We start from the raw sequence: 17,059 nt of genomic DNA on the forward strand, positions 1-17,059 counted from the left end.
ATCAACAAGAGGCAAGGAATGGAATCGAATGAGGAAGCATCACTGTGGAAAACAACTGCTTTGAGCTAATTGTTTTGGGTAATGATCTGAAACAACTAAAATGCAGATCTGCCGCGCTAGCTTCCACATTAAAAGAGGCAATGTGTAAGCACCACAACAATTTTTTGTCTTAAAACTTATACATGTATATATATATAGAAAATGGCAACATGGTCTGTCATCTAACTACTGTTCATCACTTGTTCAAACATTGTCACTGGTGACACGTGCTGCCTACATTTGCTCTGTAGTGTATTTATTTAAAATACCAAAACGGGGTGAATTTAGTATAAAGTATGAGTGCCTCACATAACCTCGCCCCCTCTTGACTGTTTTTCTAAAATGACAACTTTTCATTTTGTAATATCTTTTTGTACTCCGTTTTATTCATCACAAAAATGAAGACTATTTGTGCAGGGTGGGTTTTTTTTCTTCTCAATGTGGCCCTGTGAGAATTTCATTGTAACAATTTGAGAGGCACGTGTTTGAATGAAAGGAGATTGGTCACAGCAGAGATGTGGCAACATTTTGCTTCCCTGTTATGGGCAGAATGATTCTGTTTCTTAGAGGGGGGGGGGGGGTCTGACAAAATGGTCGACATGGCAAGAAAAACAGCAAGACTGGTTAAAATTTTGACAGGCAATAGGCATTAACAACAGTGTGAGAAAAGACAGTCATAAGAGAAAACAAGATTCACAAGAAGTGAGACTTAACAAGAGTTTACCAGTTACTTAGGAGAAGAAAAGTTTACCCAACAACAATGACGTGTGGCGCAAAGGGCGTGGAGGCCGAGGACAAAGCCGTCGGACCGTCAAAGCAATCGTGCGTGTCCACCTCAGATCTGTCAGCCACCCATGACTCTGTCAAGGTGTGAAAAAAAAGGCTCATTGATGCCCCAACGACCGTCAAGAACAAATACACTGAAGAGGAATGGAGCTCAAATAAAGTATCAAAAGCACAAACAATAGCTGCCACAAAGATGCAACCATGCTTAGCTAGAAATGCATTACTGTACCACTTGCTGTATAAATATACTGCTTTTTTGTTTTTACTTTAAACCGATGCTATAATTCGACACCTGAATATTATGCATACTCATTATGCTGAAGTGACCAGAGTGAAGTGAAGAAACACTGTAGGTTCAATTAATCCCACGCAAGAAAATCCACAAATCTATTTTTTTCTCTTTGGTGGATTAAAATGTTCTTGTTTGCTTTTTATTCCAACACCGACATGACAAAGCCCCCCCCCCCAAAAAAAAATTTCTGACAGAAGCTATATGAAATATTTCTTAAGAATTAATGCTTTAGTGTACAATTTGTGAACTAAGAATACCTCAAACACTCAACTTAGTCTTATTTTAATTACAATATTGTGTCTTTCACACTCAGTAAAAAGCAGTAAAAAGATGTTAGCTACCTGGTTACTTAGCATTAAATGATACTAATTATTTGCATTATTTTGTCTAATTTTAGGGAATAGTTCCTCACAGATATTCAAAAGCCAAATTGTCGATATGTATATTAAGGCTGCATACAGAGCCTGCAAACTCTTTTTTTTTTTTAAACTGTGAACACAATCACTATGGTGACAATCATGAGGCAGTCTCTGTTTTATTGCAATATCAAGTCACCTCAACTAACGCTTGCTGCAAATGCTCCAATAGGTTTTTTTCCTGCACAAGTTGGCGATTTTTTTTTCTCTGTGAAACCTGAAAATGCCACGAACCTAAATTTTACACATTGCACCTGTCTTTCCTCAACCTAAGAACCAATAACCAAAGAATTTATGGACAACTTGAACTGTCCCAGCCCAATGCACGTAGTGCGTTTTTATTTGATTAAACCTTTGTTTTTTTCTTTTTTTTAAATTTTAAATGATGAAGTGATTATTTTTGGGGTGTAGATTATGTACGCGCTTGTCACTAGAAGCAATGCTTTACATTTTAAAGGTTAGATTAACCAGGGGTGTCCAACTCCGGTCCTCGAGGGCCCCTATGCAGAATGTTTTAGATGTCTCTTTCCTCCAACACACTTGATTCAAGTGATCAAGCTTCGCAGAGCTTGCCAATGAGCTGATCATGTGTTGGAGGGATGTCTGCCAATTTATGACACTCTTTATGTTGGCCTTATTTAAAATGAATTACAATGATGAAAAGTTCTTTAAGTCCGTTTTACGCTTGCAGTCTCTCAGTGACAGCTCTGCTGTTTTTAAAATCAAAAGCAGTAGATGCTGTTAAATGATGTGAGTATGGTTTCGCAAGTGCTGGGTGTTTGGTTATTAGTCCTCGTTTGGGCGAGGGAATGAGACAACACGATCGGTGAGTAAATATGTATTTCGATTGCAAAACAGACAGACGTTTGTGCGGTACCGAGCAGGTAAGTTTCCACAAACCCAAAATGTCTTGCACCGTGAATGGCCATCTGCCAACACTATCCCTTTAAAGTCCCTTTGTCCATCTTGGATTTTCTTGTGTGAATCATAAGTAAGTGCCACGAGCCGGTTGCATTTTTCCTCCCCCAAAAACAGGAGCGCGGGTGAGTGACTGTGTGCACGATTGCCCGCGCTGTTCACCCAGTTATTGTAAATATCTTAACCTTTGTTGAACACACTGACCGACAGCAAACCAAGTAACAACATCAGCAACTAAATGTGACCAAAAAATGCGCTCGCGCTCTATGAATCCGCAGTGTCACAACATACTAGCCTGCATAGTATGCGGCATGAAGGAGGTGATTGTTTTTTTTTTTTAATTGTACACTACAAATGATGCTTGAACACTTTTGAAAGCGATATACAACGCACACATGGAGACATACAGACAGGTGACAGACTCACAACAAGACCGTGAAGACAAGTAAGGTTGGACTGAAAATGAAACAAAGTTGATGAGGAAAATGGTGAAAAGCAGATGCTGGTGGAAACATAAAAGAAAAGGCAAAACAAAAGGAAATTGAATGGAAAAGGCAAGGGAACATAAAGCAATTTAAATACCTGCACGAAACTAAATGAAATTGGGTATTTAAACCCTGTGCTGATATCTAGTTTTGAAAAATTTTGGCAGCATAGGTCAATAGGTCGAGTAATTGCAAAGACGGAGGGAAATGATATTGAAGAATAAGTGCGCTATATTTTCCAGCCAACTGAGAAGCAGGCGGGACCACAAATGTCTACATAACACCCCCCCCCCACCCCCACCACACACACACACACACACACACACACACACACACACACACACACACACACACACACACACACACGAACAACACTTGTGTTCGGTCTGCGTTCTTCTGGTGTTCTAATGACAAACATGGAAAAAGAAAATAGGGGGGAAAAGAAATAAAAATAATAATAAAAAAAATCTAAACATAATAAAAGACTGTTTGGCAAATGAACAGATTTAAAGAAAACTAATAAAATAAAAGCAGCTTTTGTAAAAATGTTAGAGGATGCTATTAAAGTGGCTGTTGCACTTTAGTTTTGTTCTGCAGACATGGTGCTGAGTTCCCATGGTTACCAGGAGTCTGGGTCAGATTTGAGCAGTTGCATATGATGGCGGACTCCAGATCTAGAGAAAGAAGAAGAAGAAGAAAAAAAAAAAAAGCTCAGAGGTACGGGTTGGTGTGGCATGTAATATTGCCGCATTAAGTCTCGGAGGAATGAATGTGGTTCGAGGAAAATGTGATGAAGCTTAGTTGTCAAGGAGACAAAAGGGGATCCACAAAAGGAATGTGTGCACATGGAAAGGGAATGAGGACAGTGGCCAAAGAAGAGAGCGTGGGTGAACACTTACATAAACTGGTGGGCTCTACCAGTGAGGTGGAACGTAGCTGTACCCAGGTGTGCCCTGGGGCCTGTAAGTGGGCACAGTAACGGGGTGCGCGCCAATAGGGGCATGCTGGGGTGTTGTCAGCAGTGTCCCTTGAGAAAGGTAAAAAAAAAAAAAAGCAGATGTTAGGAATGTCAAAATGGCTCTTGAACTTTGCCAGTATTGTTCATGAAGGTGTAATGAACAGGGTTGCCACAAAATCACCAACAGCAGTCGCGATCAGTCGACGAATCGGATCATTTATAAATCGCGGCATATCGCACCGGCAAGCGACTGCTCATGTAACCATCATTAGCTTGCAGCTTCGAATTCTTTAAGGTACATACAAATGAATAATAAAGACAAATGAGATGACCTGTTTATATATCAAGGAACAACTTAAATTGAAGGAGATACTGTGGACTTAAAATGGAACCAAAATATGAAATATGCAGCGTTGCACTAAGACAGCGAAACTATCTATAAATGCAAAAAGAAATCCTGGTAAACATATTTCGTATTCATTTTGTATTTAACCTGTATCTAAAACGTTTTGTTTTTCTTCACTACTATGCATAATTTAAAAGTAGCAAATTGATCTATACAATCAAAATGTGGTATGCATTTGGAACAACATTAAAAAAAATCCTTAAATATTAAGGGAAAGGTTTTTTTTTTTCTTTTTCGAGCATCACAGTCGTGTTGCATGTTTGCATCATATTGAATATATTTGGTGAAATGCACCGTAACTTTTGGACTCTGTTGCTATCACAAGTTAGCCCCGACCCTACATTACCCACAACGTGACTGTCTCGGTCACGATTATCACTGCCGCGCATATGCGTCGCATACAGGCCCACAGGCAGCGAGAGAAGCACGAGACCAGGCAGTTTCGAGAGAACAACAATGCACTAAATAAATAAACATTTAAATAAATGACGCTCCGATTAATAAATTAATTGCAGACGGCGTTGATCATCGACGTGGTTAGACGACTAATCTTGGCAGCCGGAGTAATGATTGTGTTGGTTCGACCGTTGCAACAGATGAATGCATCTTTTAACAAACAACAAATCTGCGGTCAACTGATGCCCCATAATGGCTACAGCAAAGATACAATTCTTATCCTACTACAGTGTACCAGATTGAATGAAGTAATAAAAAAATAAAAAAATCAGCAACAATAACAACAGCACACCGTACCCTCAAATTGCTGATGCTAGCCTGCCCCATCAAGTACTGTAATAGCAGTTACAACCTTGAGAATACATACTGCATCACTGTCGCGCAAAGCCCTCCTCTTATCACTGCTTCCAAATAAGGTGAAAATGACATGGTGATTGTGAACTACAGCGGCACAATAACGTTGTCAATCATCCAGCATTTGAGCCTAATACTTTTCACTTGCTAATCAAAGCTCTTGACCACTGGCATTAATCAGCCAGTGCCTTTCACCTAAAGATACCTCTAAATTTGTTGCAAATGATTTGCTCATGTCAAAGCAATGGAGGGAAGAAAAAAAAAAAGATATCCAGCATGTAGTAAACATGTACATGTGTCTCAAGCTTGAGCCCACCTGCACTCATGGCCATGGTTGTCCCGGCGACCATCCCCATGGCAGCCATGCCATTGTTTCGAGGAGTGGGTACAGGGACGGGGGCTGGGTAGAGGGCTGTGGATGGGATGCTGTTTGGTTGCACCACAGTGGTGTGATGGATCACATGTGGCTGAGCTGCATACACCGGTTGGGTATAATATGCGCCCTGGGGAGGAATATGCAAGAAATTAGACTTTAGTCAGTATGGCACAAACAGTGACACTAGAAGGACATATTACACTTTCCCAGTACTCAGGGTAACCACATCAATATGGGAATTTTATCCCGATAGCTAAATATCTGAATATGTTTTATCATTCACAGAACAAATATTTTGGATCAAGTATTTGATGTGTTCCTCTAATGTACCCTTACCTGTGTGTACAGGTTCTGCTGTGGGTAGGCACTGCGGATGGGATACATAGCTGTAGGGTATGGTGTCGGGGTTGGGGTATAGGGAGGAGGTGCTCCATTTGACTGAGTCGGTGGCACTTTGTATGGGGTGCCTGCTGCAGTGTATCCTGGAAAAGGAAAAAAAAAAAAAAGACTGTGTGTGATTAAAATCAGACGATAACATCAACATAAATACAATTTTGGTTTGCATGCTCATAAAAAAAGCGCTGACAAACTTGTCCCTTTTATTGTTAAAAGAATGAATTTCCCTACAATTAAAAACATCATGTCTAATGAGCACTATAAGTACCGCTAATTCTGTTTGTGAAATATCGTATGCAGGTGGACTATACAAGTGCCTTATGAAAAATGTGTATGCATCTTACACCCATCTTACAGTGCTCTAGGCGACTCGTAAATGGTGGCACTTTGCTCCTAAAATTTGAGAGAGCAATTAAGTGTTTTATCAACTCGCGCATGTGCGAACAGAAAATTTACTGAATCATTATTTTTTTTTTTTTGTGACCGACAAACAGCTGCTTCAGACTTCAGCCCATTTATCAGTCATAAAGTGAAAATGACTGAAAATTTGAATTTTTTTTTTTTTTTTTGGCATGGAGATTTACAGTGTACATCCCTAAAATTTCAGGTTAAGGGTTATTGTGGTCCTTGTTTAAAAAAATGAATAAATAAATAAAAATTAAAAAAAAAACACCCAAAAAAATTGTCTGACTCGCTGTCCTAGTAAAAGGCTAGGAGACAACCTTTACAGTTTGACAATAATAATTCTGGACAAAAAGAAATGAGGTGTATTTTTTAAAGAAACCTCCAGATGGTGCGCTGGTGCTCTGTTGCTGCTGGTGGATCAAACATATCACTAATGACATATTTAAGAATACGTTTGAAGATGCCACTAAAGTCGTCCATACAGCACTGAATCACTGTGGCAAGTCATTGGGCACAAGTAATATTTGACTACTGACAGGCGCCACGTGACTGTCTGGAAAATGAGATTTCATTCGTTTGTTGTTCATTGTAGTACCTCTGAATGGCCAAGCGGAGGAGTCTGAAGGTCAAACATGCTAGGGAGTGCTGCACGGCTTATAAAGGCAAGCTCCCCTTGCACAAGGACAAGGGAACAAAGAGATGCTACTCGCTCCCTCCGTGTGAGCGGGTGTGTGTGTGTGTGTTAGTGTATTTGTAAAAAAGAGGGCATATATTTGCGTGTACGTACTAATACACTGTTATGCATGCATGGCATGGGTGATGAAATATATTTATATTTTAAATTTTTTTTAATGACGTGACATATAGTAGATATTGACGACCACGATCAGAGGAGCACATTTATTTATTTATTTATTTTAGCACAACGAGGCCCAGTTCCAGCCTTGACGACAGCCTGATTGTTGACGCTGTTGGGGGCTGCAGTAGCTATCAGCAAGTACGATGCACTCAAGGGGATTCCTTTGGAGACTCTTTGAAATGTTCTGCTCCAATTCTGACTATGGCCGACGTTTTACGGACGGCCGCACGAGGGAACTTCTCCTTGCCGTGGAGTAGCCAGTCATTCCTGTCGGTGAGCATCCCGCTGGGTGTGGTGCCAGCACGCCGGGGGATAGCCACGGATGCCAGCTTCACAGCGTAGGGGACTGTCTGGCGACATGGTTTGCATGAGAATTGTGGCTGTCTTCCAGGTGGCACAGGGTCTTACAGAAACCCTGGGTCACGAATGAGGTTTGTTGGTGTCCATTCAACCCGTGTGTGTATGCAAAGGGACTTGCGGTTTTGCCTCACACGAGGTATGTTCAAGGACCAGCAACAAAATAGGATATTTCAAACTGGGATGGAAAAAAGACATCACTGATCATGGCCATCACTTTACATTTTTATCTATTTTAGGTGTTGTATTTTAGGAGTCATAGTAATGACCATTTTTCGATTGAATTATGCTGAAGGTGAATCGTTTGGTGATTTGGTTGCACCCCTAGAGACTGCAGCGCTCTATGCATTTGCCTATATGACCTAATTAGAGAGACACTTCTAATGACGATCCAGGGAGTAATTTTAAAGAAACAAATGTAAAACGTGTTTATCTGTGATTCCTATAATACTAAATGCTGTTTAGTGGTTTTTGATAGTCAGAATAGTTCATGGCTGAACCTTAAAGTGTTTCGGCATATGATCTCAGCCATCTTTGTGGAGCTTGTGGGAAAATGTTTCACAGAAAAAAATCAGTCACTTGTATATGTATTAGACAGACTGGACTCACCAGGTGGATACCCGGGGCTTCCCGTTTGATATAGATTTGGCGTATATGTGGGTGCCGTCGTGGGATACCCCCCTGGATAGCCTGATGGACATCAGAGAGAGACAGAAATTAAAAAGAGGAAAGAAGCAGGGAAATGGCACACAAACATCCATGGGAAAAGTGTTTGGATTGGAGAGAGACGCGCACAGATGGTGCTCATTAAAATAATGTCTGAATTTGAAATACTGTCAGCTAGACACAGCCAATACGCACCAACCTAGTAAATGAGACAAACAACACTAAAGACGTAGGAGGAGACAATTCAGACACATCCAAATTGTCTCAAATATCTTATGTATTTTTTTTTTAAATAAAGGTATCCGGAGATGATACCTTTTAAATAATTTCTACCTTAAACTGTTCAATTGTATAGCATGAACATTACCTCACCTAAACATTCAGTACTTAGTTGGGACAAAAAGCTGTACGAATGTACTATTGCATCAGGCGTACAACCTGTGTAATTTGGTGGTATATAAAGATGACTTGTATGTCATTGTCCTACCTGCGAAGGCCATGTTCTTGGGGTTCCCATAGGGGGTTCCAGGTTGAACAGGGCTGTAGACTGGATTCATAGCTGAAGACAACCTGTTTTTGCTTAAACAAGGTGAAACGGAGAAAATTGTGACACAAGGAAAGATGAGGTGAAAGTAAAGAGAGGACAAAGGAGATGGGAAAGGGACATGAAAATTACAAATACATTTACAAGATTTATATCCGCAAACAAATCCCAAGCAAAGATTCTTATTCTAGTCAAACATCCAGCCAAAGGATTTTGCCAGTATTCGGTCATCAAAATCGCCCATATATTATCACACATCAAGTAAGCTCAACAAAAGCATCCATTCAACGCAAAGAAATGCTGAATTCTAAAGAGAAAGTATGAGGCCCGCTGGATATATTAATGGCTCAGTCTCCTGTGTGGCGGCGAAGATAGACGAGCGCTTCCACGTACTTACCTTCCATAAAGACAACATCGGCATGGGCAAGTGTGTGTTAGTAGTGTGTGCGAGCGTGTAGATGTGTGCCGCGTACCTCTTGTGCGTGTCTGGTTGATACATGAAACTGAATTTGTCTGTGGGATGCCCGCTCGCCATTTCTTGCTGTATGCAAATGAGGAAGGAGTGGAAGTGGATATGCAAATCTGAAATTAAAACAGTGAGAGTTCATGATTACAACGAACACAAGAGAAGGGGAAACTAAAATGCAAGGCAAAGAAAAAAAAAAGAAAGGAAACAAAAAAGCAAGCATCAGTGCAAACAAGTAGTGATAGCAGCAGGGGAAGCGGTCGTGTATGTAGCGTGCCTGAGTGAGTGAGTGAAAGTGCGGTGGTCACTGCTGTGTCTTTTACAGCACTAAAATGGAATTAATCAACTATGCTAAAACTGAAAAAAGTTTCCCCAACCCCTTGTTAAGTAAGTCCCCACTAAATCATCATTGATTTATATTGAGTAAATTGTTGCCCCGTGTAGATAGTTAACAAAATCATGGGCCGAAAAAATTGACGGACAATGGACCATTGACTGTTGTTACCTCGAAAATTGTGAATTTTGAATCGTAGGGGTGACGTTTAACAGTTTCATTACTTTGAACAAAATATATAATGAAGTCAAGGCAATTGTTTTTCTGATGTAGTAAACAAAGACCAAAGTGTAATGATCAAGGATATATTAGCCTAATCCAATAAAATGAATTTATTTTGGTCTTGCAAAGTGGAGTTATCTGAAGAAAGATGCCACAATGGCAGATTTTGAAACCCGCTGTCCTCTCTGTTGTGTGCATTTGCTTGCGTGTGTGTGTGTGTCTGTGTGCCGTTAAGAACATTCAATAAAAGCAGTGAATTCACAATCCAAACAATGAAAAAGCACAAGATGTGAGCAGACAACTCAAGAAAATTAACAGCGCGCAAAATCTTAAACAGCATCATGACTATGCTCTATACACAAATGAAAAAAAAACAAAGCCATGAGTGCCCGGTGTGCTGTCTATAGGAATTCAGTTTGTAATATAGTACCCTATAGTGTGTATGCACTTGTGTATTTATTATCTAGAATAGAATTCTATGATAGGGAAAATGCATGCTAATCAATGTAGGGTTCCTTCCTTGACAGCTAGACAAATCATTTTTATTATTCCAGCATTGTTGTGATGGCCTAATTACACAAAAACAAAAGCAAGACACCGGTCATAAACAGATGAACTTATGAAGCAAAAACACCTTTCAAAATATGGCATTCATGTGGTCCGCACCAGTGTCCCCTCTAAGCTGCGTGCGTGAACAATTGCACAATAGTACTGTATATCATGCTATATCTCAGTTCAAACACCAAAGGAATATGATAATGGACGTTAGTAAGGGAGTGGTCGTTAAAAGTAGTAGGTTTCAATACAACACTGAAGCACCATCATGTCAAAGTCAAACAGAAGGCAGCATTAGCACAAAGTAACAGTAGCTAACAGTGTTACCAGCATTAACTTTTAATAACGTTTGTCTATGTTGTCTCTGTGGGAGTGACACACAGCTGTTCATTTCAGATACAAAAGATGGGGATTTTGATGGATTTGTGGATGAGGATTAAAAAAAATATATATATATATATATATATAAAAAATGTTCGTACAGAAAATACGGTAAGTGTTGATGAATGTACAGCAAGCATACGGTTGTCGCCAACCAATACTCATGAGCGGATTGCAAGAAACGCTGCATGAGATTCAGCCTATTGGTTGACAGTCAAACAAAAGCCAGGCTTGCTATGAGCACAAAACTATGTAGAGTGGGATGAGGGATAACTCATTTCAGTGAGACGGCTGTTGAAATGACTCACTTAAGGTTTCTTTCGAGTTTTGCTATGATCAACGTTAAACAATTATGAAGATGAATAATCCGGGTGATTTGCATCACTTAAACTCAATTAGTGGGACTTCAATTGGGCTGAACTCATAAAATGTGGCCTCGAGGCATGAGTCAAACACAGCTTTATGCTGTCACAGCAGGGTTTTTTTTGTCGCTGTGTGTTTGTCAGTGTGCCTCACATATAAGCCCAGAGAGGTTTTCCAAAGTAAGCCTGCATATTTTATTCCCATATTAAACTGGTTGTGTGTCTGAAAACAATAATGAGGTTTGGACCCCATAAAAGGGAGCTCCTTATAGCCCAGAGGCACTAGAGACAAGAGGGGTTAATAATGACGAGAGCAAAGGTGGGAGAGTGAAATATTGTGAAAAGAATGAAAGGAAGAAATTGTGAAAGAAAAAACATCAAACACACATAGGGAGCAGCAACCATTTCTGGTGACCGTGTATGATATAACGCAACCCCCATGCTAATTCTATCCTCCCACATAATACCTCACTAGGCATCTATTCTTACAGCAACAAATCAGAAGCCGTGGGCGTTATCACACTAGAGAGAATAGAACACACCAGTTTCAAAAACCCAAAACAAAGAAACATCCTCTAGACTGCATGAGAAGTCGAGCTTGGCGATATGGAAACAATCTTTTCCCACGATGTAGGCAATTATGTATCACGACGATATACCATGATATAGATATATTCTGTCATTCTATAATTAAAAATTATACAGCATACCATGACTGCTCACCTTTTCTCACTCTATTTTGAAATGGCGTTCAACAAATCTGTATCAAATAAGAAATACATCCAGTAGTGCTGCTATATAAAATGATCAATTATAAGCATAATATGCACAGTAGCCAACACATTTTATCACATATGTGGATGTCAATCTAAATAAGAGGCCTAAAAAAATAACACATTTTCAGGCAGAAATTTATTAAAAATAAAGATGAGATCTACGGTAATTTGGAGAACATTTATTATGCAAATCTGAAAAATCAAAATTAAAACTGTACTGTATTGTGAAAACAAATCACATTAGTGATATACAGGTATATCTTCAATATACTATATCAAGACTTCTGGGAAAAGTTTTGTCAATCAAACAAGCACTTATTCACGGTGTTTAGCAGATAACTTGAGCCAGTTAGCTTGGTAATGAACATGGCTTCGCTGTCTTTTTCCCTCTGCTAATTAATCCTTAAAACTGCCATAAAAAATAAAATGCAGCGGTGGCTGATCAGGCAAAATGGGTGAATTTCATTCGCTCATTTGTTCAAATGCCACTGTGTATTACTTCAGCAGACATCTGCATCACAGTACAGAGGGAAGGGGTCTCGTTTTAGCAAATATTCACTGAACTCACAGTGGACATATAAACACGACTAAATATTTATCGCAACCTTATTTCAACGAGTGATAAGTTACATTTGATGTGTGCTTCATCTTTTCTCTCACTTAGTAACATATTGGTGAAAGGTGGGTGGAGAAGAGTGTTTATTTTGGAGAGCTGGCAGGCGTTCTGTTCTGTCAGAGAGCTTGTTTTGCTGTGTGGTTCTTCACGATACAAAAAGTAACAAGAGCAAACGGAAATGTATTCCTTACTTAACAAGGACACTCAATAAAAGCAGCAAGTTGTTTAATGAAAAGTGTTTACAATTGGGAACTTGCGGACCACTTCGCCATTTCAAATGAAAGACACTACCAACAAAGAAAACTCGGACAAATACACTTGATTTTATTGTATTCGTGTTTACGTATGTTAACATTTTATCAGTCTATTATAACTCATTTATGTCATGACACCACTCGTTGGGATGCCATCTTCAAATTGCAGCGGCTTGGCAGGAAAAGTAGGAAAAGCCTATTCCATCAATGTAAAACACACTCACCCCCACCCAAAAAATTGACATCATGACAGCCAACAACTATGGCTGCAGGTACAGTGATCTGTGAGAAGGGGGGTGGGGGCTATTTTAGATCTAGGACACACTGGGACACATGTCCCATTCTCACTGTGCTGTCTTCCACCTACCTCACCATTCTGCTCTCCGAAAGGAGCTCATCAGTCACATATCTCTAGGGCCCGCATCCCTTCATTATGTTCATGCTTCCAAGCTCGCTGAAGTGTGAAACCCACCTACACAATCACTTGAATCTCTATTTAGGACACTGTGGTCTTTTTCCAAGAGGGGCCATGAATATTCCGAAAATTTACTAGTGTAATTGTTCCATTCTTCAAATCATCTTTTATTAGATACACCAGAGACTTCCAGGTAAGGCGTTTATTAAAGGGTATAACTTTATTTGGGCTGAAATGTATTTGAAATTAAAATGATTAAATCTAACTATAGGTAGTTCTCCCAATTTGACATGTTTAGCCACGTTTGCAATGGAATGTTCTTCCACTGCCCCACCAAAGACTTCTGGGTAAAGGGCTCCAAATGAATCAGTTAACTGAAAACTGATTTGGCTGACTAATAGGGATGTCCCACGATCACGTGATCGGAAATAGGGCCTGATCACGTTACTTTCAGCTGATTGGCTTTGGGTTAATTTGTATTTATTTATATTTGTTGTATTTTTAAGGGCTACAAAACAACAAACTAATTTGGAAGTACACAGATATTGCTAAAAGTATCTATAGATACGTTTTATACAACGCATCGTCGCAACACAGCCGGAAACAGTGCAAGTAAACATGGCCAGTGGGGGGGAACATTCTGGTTGTAACATGAAGCTAGCGTCGTGAACAATGATAACGTCTGCATGATGGAAATATTTTCATGTGGAAACTAAGCAACTTGCAATGTGTGCAAATGGAGCATTTTTCGTGGTGGAAGGGACAGAGCTGCGTTCAACACAACTGATTTAATACGCCACATGAAAAACTATGTGCCTAAAAAGGATTTGCACGTTTTACTTGGTTTAAACCACTGCTCCCTTAGCCATAGAAAAGGTGTCACGATGGAAAACTACAATTTGAATGCACTTTTTTTTTCTCCTGAAGAGATTGCCGACTCACTATCAGTAGCGCCTCAAAATCAGGTGACCACACACACACACACACACACACACACTTTTTAAGGGGGTAGAATAATCGATAGAATAATCTATTCTCAGAATATTCAATACTGACAGCCCTACTTCAGATTCACTAATGCCACACGTAGTGCGAGCAGTCATCGGCTTAGCTGTAGGTCACCATATAAGGATATACAGTAAATATACACATGACACGCTGGCATTGTGTTTCGTAGTATCAGAGCATTTTTTTAATGTCAGAGTACAAGTAAAGACGTACTGTATCAGCACTGATGTATCATATTGGTGCATTCACAGACAGAGTGGTGCCGCCTCGACCTCAGTTTTGTGACATACTGTTGTGGAAAGAGAGAGTGGCATTACTTCGTTCAAATAAATGACCAGCCAACTCAGAACAACTCTTACAATTTCAAGATATTGTGCATAGTAACACCATTAAACAATTTCGGACGTATATGGGGTGTACAAGTAAAGGAGTTCCCTGTCTTTGACGTCCTAGTGGCAGCGTTAGCCATGTCTGACTCTTTGCATAACACTTAAAGTCAAAATATCGGCCAAGTAAAATATGAATGGACTATGGCAATAATGAGTCCTCTAAACAGGTAAAGTACTGGGTACTGCGAAGACGGTTGGTCAATGCTAATACGAGCAACTGTAAGAGTGTTATTCAATATAAATCGGTATCGACCAATACAAGATATTTTGTGACCACCCAGCCCAAATACACATCAATCAAATAACATCTAATAGTAAATAATTTCCTTGTTCTGTCTGTGACTATAGGTCACTGGCATAGATAGCTGAACAAAGGTACTGTCTTTGTTATCAATAAATAATTTTCTGACCAATTAAGTGAAATGTAAAAATATCCCGCAGCACACCTAAAGCGCTCTTACGGCACACTAACGTGCCCCAGCACATGGGTTGGAAATCCTGGTTCTAATCTCAGAAGAACAACTCAGTGAGTGCTTGAACCACAAGAGAATGAAGTGGTGCTCAAACAGTCAGTTATTGGACCAGCCTCTAACGACATTAAGAGACTCCAGCTTTCTAGCCTTGACAGTTTTACAGCCCTCCATTCATACATGTGGCTTGCCCCCCTCAAAAAAGTAAATAAATAAATACAACTACATATGTCCCACCCATCTCCGTTTTAGCTCCTCCAGGATGAGATGGTCACCTTAGATTGAAGATAAAATTTAACTTGCCTCTCACACTTTGACGGATGTTTAGAACAGCTTCGCATGAGCAGACTTTGAATTTAAACAAATTGATTTGTACCGTGCTGCAGCACTATTACGACATTTCATCAACGGAGTTACTCTATGTATACAAAAATATATATTGTTTTGAATGTTTTTAACGCCTGATTTGATGCCTGGGCCTTATCCTGGAGGTCAAGTGTGAATGTGGCTTTCCTTCCCATAGCTGACATCATTCTACTAAAGAGGAAGTCAACTAAAAACAGACTGAACAGCATCATTTGTAGCTTTAAAATTATAAAATGTTTGAACCTTATTTCTGTGAAGTTACTAGTGGGGAAACAATGCTCTGACAAACCACATACTTAGACAAAAATTATAATTAGTTTCAGTTCATACACTTAGCCCAGCCGAAAACCTAAATCGATGATAAAAGGTTTGAAGTTGCAGCTCCAACCGCCCCCAAACAATCACATATCGGGAATAGTGTAATAATCCCATAATATGTCATGGATCCGAGATTGAATGAGATCCAAGTGAATTCGTTGCGTCACACGATTACAGTTTGCTACTGTTGAAAGCAGAAGAACAGAAACAAAAACAAACGGTCGACAGTATGCCTCATTATAATGGCCCACGTTTTTCTTATTACATCCCTATCGTGGGTTATGTTTTTTCCCCCTTATCTATCTCAACGCTGCACGCACTGGCAGTGCGTCACATTCCAAAGATAGCAAGCAACGCCAAAACAGCCATTGCTGGACAAAAATGGTCACACTCAAACAAGCTCAATACACCATTTTGAATATGAACTCGGAGATGCCATCTTGCCAAATTATCACCACGTTAGCCACATAGTGCACGCGTGGCTTTATCCTTTCATTCCGTGCCAGTCCATGGAGGAATCTGCACGGAGCTCACTCATAATACTGCAAATGTTAGCTTAGCTCGCGTGCTACAAACTGCAAAGTAAACCGCGGAAGCATCCCTGCATCTTTCCTTCGGCACGCGCGCTTCAGATAGCTAATTAAGTGAGTTAGCTGGAGTAAGATTAGCAGATGACTAATAAGAGGGAGGGGGCAACCGTGCAGTGGGCCACGCCGGACCGGACCAGAACAACACATTTTCACGCCGCGTCGACTAAGTTCTTTCGCTAAAAGCCGTGGCGATACTCCAACTACTTTTCCTTCCATTCCACTGGTTCAGCAAGCCTGCTTAGCCTAGCTAGCCCGCCAGTTCCTAAACAGCCAACGCGGAGGACCATTGGGGCTATACGAGGGGAAGAAAGAGCCTCAAAACAAACAACACCGACATGCCCCCCCAACCCCCAATGAGGCGACGACGACGACACTTACCAACGTCACTCGGTCGAAGAAAACGCGATTGTATTTTTCTTCCCTCCCGCGCTTGCTGGGGACTTGTGTGATCGCCTTTCTCTCGCGTGGACTTCTTGCTCGGGTCGGTGCGGGCTGGCTGAGCTCGAGCTGCGTTTGAGTGGGCCCACTGGCGCTGCTACAGACACGGCCGATGAGTGGGGGATGGGGGATGCACTGCCTGGAGAGAGGGAGGGAGGGGGCAATGAAGGAGGGAGGGATGGTGAGATGATGCAGGGATGCGGGAACGAGGCTAACCGACCGCGGTTAAAAAAATCCGAATGGTGAATAACAACTGAAAAGAGAAGAAAAAAGCACGCCATTTAATTAAAGCGCGAGTGACTGTTTACTGTTACTGTATATCCTCGCACGTATTGGGTGCTCTCGTTGGATCAAAAACTTTGAAGGTCAGTGAATATTGGCTTGAT

The 17,059-nt window shown here is 40.5% G+C and overlaps 1 protein-coding gene across 4 annotated transcripts; it reads right to left on the reverse strand.

The window, feature by feature from the left end:
* Nucleotides 1-3,504: 3,504 nt before the first annotated feature.
* Nucleotides 3,505-16,721, reverse strand: fam168a (family with sequence similarity 168 member A). Of its 4 annotated transcripts, none has more exons than XM_019885839.1 (8): nt 16,614-16,721; nt 9,187-9,295; nt 8,657-8,739; nt 8,113-8,193; nt 5,823-5,968; nt 5,427-5,613; nt 3,836-3,963; nt 3,505-3,610 (listed from the first exon to the last, which is right to left on the reverse strand). In XM_019885839.1, exons 2-7 carry the CDS (start codon nt 9,246-9,248, stop codon nt 3,851-3,853), a joined length of 672 nt encoding a protein of 223 aa, XP_019741398.1. In that variant the 5' UTR covers nt 9,249-9,295; nt 16,614-16,721; the 3' UTR covers nt 3,505-3,610; nt 3,836-3,850. The 4 variants fall into 4 exon arrangements, with proteins under 4 accessions (XP_019741398.1, XP_019741397.1, XP_019741399.1 ...); XM_019885838.1 differs by having other exon boundaries at nt 8,657-8,748; XM_019885840.1 differs by lacking the exon at nt 9,187-9,295 and having other exon boundaries at nt 8,657-8,748; nt 16,614-16,716.
* Nucleotides 16,722-17,059: the final 338 nt, after the last annotated feature.

The sequence above is a fragment of the Hippocampus comes genome, unplaced genomic scaffold (genome assembly GCF_001891065.2).
Source record: "Hippocampus comes isolate QL1 unplaced genomic scaffold, H_comes_QL1_v1.1 scaffold29, whole genome shotgun sequence".
Taxonomy (NCBI): domain Eukaryota; kingdom Metazoa; phylum Chordata; class Actinopteri; order Syngnathiformes; family Syngnathidae; genus Hippocampus; species Hippocampus comes.

Bases quoted from the DNA above. Each gene is read 5' to 3' on its own strand.
- fam168a (XM_019885838.1), bottom strand. From the start codon at position 9,248: ATGGCGAGCGGGCATCCCACAGACAAATTCAGTTTCATGTATCAACCA. The intron at 5,614-5,822 runs GTAAGGGTACAT...ATTCCTCCCCAG, and splicing joins AGCAGAACCTGTACACACAG to GGCGCATATTATACCCAACC. The intron at 3,964-5,426 runs GTGGGCTCAAGC...ACCTTTCTCAAG, and splicing joins AACCATGGCCATGAGTGCAG to GGACACTGCTGACAACACCC.